Source organism: Octopus bimaculoides, chromosome 7 (genome assembly GCF_001194135.2).
Source record: "Octopus bimaculoides isolate UCB-OBI-ISO-001 chromosome 7, ASM119413v2, whole genome shotgun sequence".
In the NCBI taxonomy this organism is placed as follows: Eukaryota; Metazoa; Mollusca; class Cephalopoda; order Octopoda; family Octopodidae; genus Octopus; species Octopus bimaculoides.
This window is the reverse complement of record NC_068987.1, coordinates 15,272,296-15,279,795: the sequence shown is the minus strand read 5'-3', so window position 1 is coordinate 15,279,795 and position 7,500 is coordinate 15,272,296. Positions and strand designations below refer to the sequence as shown.

Sequence of the window (7,500 nt, the reverse complement as noted above, 5' to 3'; positions counted from 1 at the left end):
TCACCGTTTGTTTTTACTGTCTTGTTCCCACTGTCCTGTTCCTGTTAACACTTTCGCCCTCCGCAAAAAAATCCCAAATTTTATTGAATTTGCTTTGCGGGAAGGACTGTTCCAACGAAATCGCGTATTGTCCTTATCTTCGAAACGCGGAGTAGATGAAACAGGGACAACTTACTTTCTCTTTGTCCTTCTACTTCATGTCATTTCAAAAATGTAACTACAGGTGGACTGTTGGTGGTGTTTTCCCTCCTTCTTTTTCCTTTGGACTTTCCTATGTTTTCTGTTTCCGAAGAAGCGCTACACTCGAAATGTAAAACAACCACTCTTTTCCTTCTCTGAGCATCTTATTTATAATTTGCATGTGCTACGTGCTCACGTTGTTGTTTTTTCTTGTCTTTCTTCTCAGTGTTTTAAATTAACTAATTATATATATATGTATGTATGTATGTATGTATTATGTATTATGTATGTATGTATTTATGTATGTGTGTATTTATGTGTGTGTGTCTTTGTTTGTCCCCGCCCCATCATTACTTGACAAACAATGCTGTTTATGTCCCCGTAACTTAGCAGTTCGGCAAAAGCGACAAATAGAATAAGTACTAGGCTTACTAAGAATAAGTACTGGGGTCGATTTCTTTGACTAAAACCCTTTAAGGTGGTTCTCCAGCATGGCCACAGTCAAATGACTGAAACAGGTAAAAGAAGAAAAGAATATATCCATTTTCTTTGTTCAAAGGGTTAAAAATACTTCTGGTCATAGAAAAAATAACAGTAATGATAGGATTTTGAGACATCTAATCATTAAACTGAGGAATAATTACCAGAAAAGTAATTCTTATTCAATTTAAAGTAGCTGGTTTTAAAATTTCTGAAAGAGATTCACATAGTTACAGTACTAAACAGCAATTTTAGCAAAACAAATTAAGCAACACTAATAATAAATCAAAAGACATAAAAAGAAACAAGCTTTTGATGGTTTTACAGATATTTCAAAATTATGATGCTATGATGATGCCAGGTGTTTCCATTATTTTATCCAACTCCTGTATGTATATATTTGAAAAAAATGAATAACAACTACAGTAATGTTTGTTACTACTTTTATGTGGCTGTTCCATGCAGAACAAATGTTACTCCATTTTAATCCCAGGACAACATCTTTCCCGCTGGTTAATGACACACAAACCGTCTGTTTTATTGCAAGTAAACAGTCACAGGTTGTGTGTCATTAACCAGCGGGAAAAGCAGTTTTCCTGGGGGTTCAAATGTAGTAACATTTGTTCATTTGTTCTGCATGAAATAGCCACATAAATGTGATAATAAACATTACTGTAGTTCTTATTCATTTTTTTTCAAATATATACATACAGGGGTTGGACAAAATAATAGAAACACCTAGCATCATCATAGCATCATAATTTTGAAATATCTGTAAAACCGTCAAAAGCTTGTTTATTTTTATGTTTTTTGATTTATTATTAGTGTTGCTTAATTTGTTTTGCTAAAATTGCTGTTTCTTTTCAGATATCATCAGAGAAATGTAATTAAAATGACAGATCTACCAGACTTTCAAAAAGGTCAAACTGTTGGTGCTCATATGGCAGGTGCTAGCGTAATGAAAACAGCCGAAATATTTCGTGCTATTCGGTACTGTTACTGTATTTTTCTCGCTCAGTGATTTAAAACATGTTTTTCTCGATACGAGATCAGTGACTGTGTCAAAGGCTCTTTTAACATTTGAGGAAATGTAACGCATTCAAGGGAACTCTGGAAAAGCATCTGCAGTGGTTTTGCAAGAGCTTTCTTGCATGTTTTTAACAGAATTGGTGGGAGTCCAGCTGGGCCTGTTGCAGAGTTTGAGTTTAACTCGTCAATGGCCAACAATATATCCTCTTCTGTAATGTCAATGTAATTGATGATCGCCTTCTTCTCTTGTAGGTTAGAGGTGTTGAAGAACTCATCAGGTCTGTTTATTTTCATATATATATACATATATATGACGGGCTTCTTTCAGTTTCCGTCTACCAAATCCACTCACAAGGCTTTGGTCGGCCCGAGGCTATAGTAGAAGACACTTGCCCAAGGTGCCACGCAATGGGACTGAACCCGGAACCATGTGGTTGGTAAGCAAGCTACTTATCACACAGCCACTCCCATGCCTAAGTCCATAAAAATTGCTAGTTTTGCAGTCAAATCTAGTTAAGTAATCTCTCTCCTGGAGATCTTTTAACAAGCTCACTAGTTAAACGTGACACCAGTGCCTGTTCTGTGCCCTATGCTTTCTAAAGTCAGTGAACTGTAACCTTAAACATGTGAACATCATATTCATCATCATCATCATCATTATTTAACACCCATTGTCCATGGGTTGGACAGTTTGACCAGGACTGGCAAACTGGAAGGCTGCAGTCTGATTTGACTGGACAAATTGTAATTTCACAAAATATACAAAAATCTGAAAATTTTACCAACTGAAATAATGAGAAGTAAGACAGTATAGATGTACACAAATTTATTGAGTTCTTAAAATGAGTACAAAAGAAGATTAAAATCAGTCCATTGGTTTCATTATAAAATCTTACAAATAAAGGCAATATAATATCATTTAAAAGGTAAAATTAATATTCTTTTAATTCTCGACAAGATTTAAAAAAAGAAATCAAAATTATATGCTTTTCATTGTAAAAATAATATATTTGAATAATATTGTTAAGATTTAATGGAAGTAATATTAGGCATTATAAGCACAGATTTCTGCCATTAGTAGAATAACATCCCCTCCTAGTGCTATGTGACCAAATTGGAAATGAAATAGTATTAATAAATTAATAGACACAATTTATAATACACAAGAAGATGACATGGTAAGCTGCCTGAAGTAATGTATGAATGGTATAGTCACCCAGCTACAGATAGAACTGGTCTCAGATTAGAACTTATAATGTGTGATACCATTTATTAAACTGTAGTTGATATTTAAGATAGATCTCATTACTTAACATTCGTTTCTCACATGGGGATAATTTGCTTGTATTATCTTCAAGTACAATATGTGAATTTTTATAATATTGCTAGCTAAATGATATAGCTGACTTAATTCTTGTGATGGAGACCCTCTTTAAGAATCACACTACTCTATGCAAATGCTACTTTCGTATTTCAAATTTGGATTTTTGCTTTATAAATTACTAGCATTACACTAACTCTGCTTACAGTAGCATTTTATTTTCAGACAACATTTGATGTAATGATATCCAGAATGAACTGTAATGAATATCAATAAGCTAAATACTAAAATAAATTCTTACTCATATTTATTAATATAATTATTATATTTTATCATATTCTCAACATCTTTTTCTGAGTTTCCACTGCACCACCAGATGCACTTGTGTCTTACTGAAGTGCATACAACATTGTCTTTTGTGGTTTTAGAATTGTGACTTACTGGAATCATCATTATCTAATGTCCGCTTTCTATCCTGGCATGTATGGAAAGGTTTGAGAGGAAACCAGAGACTTGTGTTGAGCTTCAATGTCCCTTTTAGCATGATTTCTACTTAATGGGTCTGTTAGGTTCCTTCATATGTTACTTTAGTTGTTCATCTGCATTGTGTAGAGTATGTGCTTTGGGAGTTGCGTAGTGACTGTATCACATATTTGCTTTGTGTAAGTTGCGCCATGTGCTTCGGGTGTTGTGTGGTGCCTGTATTACATATTTGTGGTGTGTGAGTTGCTATGTGCTTTGTGTGTTGTGTGGTGACTCTATCACATATTTGTGTTGTGTGATGTGTTTTAATGTCAGGTGTTGATTGTGTAGAATATGTGGCAGTGTAGATTGTTATATTATTGGGAGGCACATGTGTAGAATATGAGATGAATGGAATGTAGATGGTAGTGTGTGGGATGGGCTATAATACTGATATTATAATAATCAGTATTGTATCACCAAAGATCGTTTCTTTGGATTTTCTTGCAATATGTCACAAGCAAAATATATTTCAATTCCTGCCAAGCTTCATGACAAATTTAGGTCCATATGTGGAGAAATAGTGATTTTAAAGTTCTACATTGCAAACTTGAACAAGACATAATAAAGGACAGATGCTAACCATCTTAAACAAGGAATAGGAGTTAAATGTCATTATTCTTTATAAAGAAGACCAAGGTCCTGCAACATCATATTAACCTTCTTCTAAAGTGGAATCAATGTGATACTAGTTATCATGTATCACTGGGATTTCATGAAGTAAGGATGGTTATACACGCTAGTTGCTTTTCTTCTTCAGTTCACTATCCAGTTCTTTCATGATGCGTAGTGCAAGCTCATCCCTATATGTAGGAACAACAACCTGGACATTGACTGGGAGTCCAACACTGCCTGGAATTGACTGCAAGAAACAAAACATATATTTGGAATGTTTATAAATGTTGTGGAAGAGTCCATGTCAGTAAAGTTTAAGATAACCTCACTGAACTGCAGTTCAGAATGACATAAATTTATATTTTGGTGTATATCTGAGCTGAGTAAGACATAACTTTACTTCTTATAGAAAATAAATAGATATTAATTTAATGCGACTGTGTGAATACATAAGATGAATTAAGATTATGTAATTTCCCAGGTTATTTAAACTTACAATTCTAGAGGTTCTGAATTCAATCCGACGCAAAGCACTAAAGTAATTCACAAAAAGTTTACCAAAGCATGAAATGCCATGAAATGCAGAGAGCAGAATGAGAACAGTGTATTTCCATGGATCAAATAAAAAGTTAAGTTTGATATTCCAATACAACAACTAAGTTCAACACAAGACACCTGAAGAAGGCTGGAGCATACAACAGCTGAGATGTAGTGAAAGCAACTATCAAGATGAGGACACCACTTTTTGAAGAGCTCAGGTTTAGGGGAGGTTTTCAGTTCTTCATTTTGGTCCAACAACTGCGAAGAACATTTTTTATTATTGTTCAGAATCCACTTTGTGTATATTGAACAAAAATACCTTGTAATTTCTTCCAACTGAGTTACACAAACACTCCCTTGTCACTCTCACCACTGGAAATGCAGTAAATCAGTGATTGGTCCATTGGAATCCTATAACCAAGAATGCTATGGTTCCACAGACAACATACACATACACAAAACAAAAATAATGAAATAAAAAATAATTCCACCTTTTTCACAAAGTATTCAGTCAATGTTTTAGCACTGTAAGTCTTTTTTACATCTTCTTCTGTTACCTTGGTAACAGGAATAGACACAACAGGGTAGTTCAATAGATTGTAGAGCAGGGTGTAGGACGGAAACCCTATAAAGAAAATAAATCAGGTGAAAGTAAAATGATTGTTGTTGTTATTGTTTATATTCACAAGTCATTCCCTGCCCTGTTGAGCAGTCCTATGATCAATGATATCTAGCAGGATAATTGTGGTGTATGCGTGCGAGTAGATGTAATCGCCTTACCTCGGTTTTCCTTTCGTCTGTCTTGCGGTATCTGATCCTCGAAGCTTGCCCCGACCCGAAGAACACTAGGAATAGCAGCTGCTTCTCCCAAACCTAGACCGTCACTTAGCACGTCTTCTCCTGACCACCACCCCGTTCGAAAAGGGCACGAATCTCGATCGAGGCTCCCTCTGCCCTTCTTCCTCTTCCGGTCAACTCCCCAATCACTGATGTCATACCACAATAATTTTGTCTGTTTTACATTCAGGACTTTATGAAGGTGTACTGAAAAGTTCCTGGCATGGATAAAAAAAAATACAGGCGGATTGGCCTCCAGCCAGACTTTTTTGTGATACCCTCAAAGCAAGGAACTTTCCGGCACCCCCTTGTATTGGTCACCTGCTGGTTGGCTCGGCTCAAAGTATCCATTTTGTAATTCTTTCCAGTGACATTCTAATCACTTCTCTGTAATACTGGAACTGTGACTTCTCAATGCGAGTAAGTAGTGGTACAACCTGGAAAGACTCCCTGAGCTGTGCACCCTGGAAAGTAATATTACTCAAAAGGTCTTTCGGATAAACCCCAGTTTAGCCACTTGTATTCATGATTATACCTTTTCAGTCATTAACCAACATTCATAACTGATGAGGATATGTACAGGAATCAAACTGAAGACAATAGATTTGGCTTTTTAACTAACATCTCTTCATGCTGGTATGGGTTGGATGGTTTGACAGGAGCCAACCAAGTAGGAGATGGCACGAGACCTCTGACTTTGTTTATAATTTCAGCAAACAAAACTGTTTTCTGATCAGCGCTTACATCTGTCAACCGATAAAAAAATTGACTAGAATATTAGCATTTGAATCTACTGGAACATATTAAGAATATATATGCAAAGCATCATCACAAATCTTTCGGTACACTGCAAATAACAAGTATATGACAGGCTTCCACTCACCATTTGAAAGGTTTTGGCCAGCTTGGGGCTATAACACAAAATATCTGCTGAGGATGCCACACAGTGGGGCCGAAACCAAGACCACAGAGTTGGCAAGCAACTATCATAACTTTTACACTTACAGGTAATGTTTCTTACCTATCAAGTTTTCTAGAAGTTTACTTTTTAAATGTTCAATTTAGATTAATTTAAAGTGTTGTGGACTTACTTCCAAAGTTTGAACACTTTATCAGAAGTGAAGTTGAAGACATGACAGGGCAGATGAGAGCATCCAATTTATCTTTTTGCATAGCATCAGCAAACTCTTTATCATATTTCTGAAACATAAATCACAAATCAAATCTAATTCAGGATCACCAGTAATAAGTAATGGTTCTAAGTGTGTGACAACAAATCTGTTTACTCCGAGTGAGTACTTTATTTAAATGGTGCAAATATAGCTGAATAATCACTTGGAGAGTAACTGAGAAATTCCTCATGCTAGATATAGACCAAATTGTGGCAATCTACAAATATATAACATGTTCATATTCATGAAATGCTTACAATTTACTAATACATCAAAAATATGGAATGTTTTTCAAACAAATTCAAGCTTTTATATGAACTGGTAGCAAGAGTCTCAAGTCTTAATCTTTCAAAAGATGACTATGTAGTGAAATATTCTTATTCATGAGCAATTTACCAATATACTAGATGCATTTCAGAAGCTTTTTTTTTGGAGGAGATACAGTTATAACTGTTCTAGATCATTGTAATTTTAGTACCTCATTACTAAACAGCTAATAAGTTGACAATCCAATTAGAGGAGATGGCTGAAACAGCATATTGGATACACTTTACTAGATGTTGTTTGCCACAGCCTGTCAAATGCTGCTTGTCACAGCCTACCAAATGCTGCTTGTCACAGCCTACCAAACGCTTCTTATCACAGCCTACCAAATGCTGCTTGTCACAGCCTACCAAACGCTGCTTGTCACAGCCTACCAAACGCTGCTTGTCACAGCCTACCAAATGCTGCTTGTCACAGCCTACCAAACGCTGCTTGTCACAGCCTACCAAACGCTGCTTGTCACAGCCTACCAAATGCTGC

The 7,500-nt window shown here is 35.7% G+C and overlaps 1 protein-coding gene across 7 annotated transcripts in view; it reads right to left on the bottom strand.

The window, feature by feature from the left end:
• Nucleotides 1–2,500: 2,500 nt before the first annotated feature.
• Nucleotides 2,501–7,500, bottom strand: part of LOC106867392 (fatty-acid amide hydrolase 1) — a 29,639-nt gene continuing 24,639 nt past the window's right edge. For all 7 annotated transcript variants that reach the window (XM_014912248.2, XM_014912249.2, XM_014912252.2 and 4 more), the window contains exons 16-18: nt 6,616–6,724; nt 5,179–5,312; nt 2,501–4,394 (exon numbers count right to left, since the gene is read on the bottom strand). In XM_014912248.2, coding sequence (XP_014767734.1) covers nt 4,272–4,394; nt 5,179–5,312; nt 6,616–6,724 — 366 coding nt within the window. In that variant the 3' untranslated portion in view covers nt 2,501–4,271. The remainder of the gene's footprint in view (nt 4,395–5,178; nt 5,313–6,615; nt 6,725–7,500) is intronic.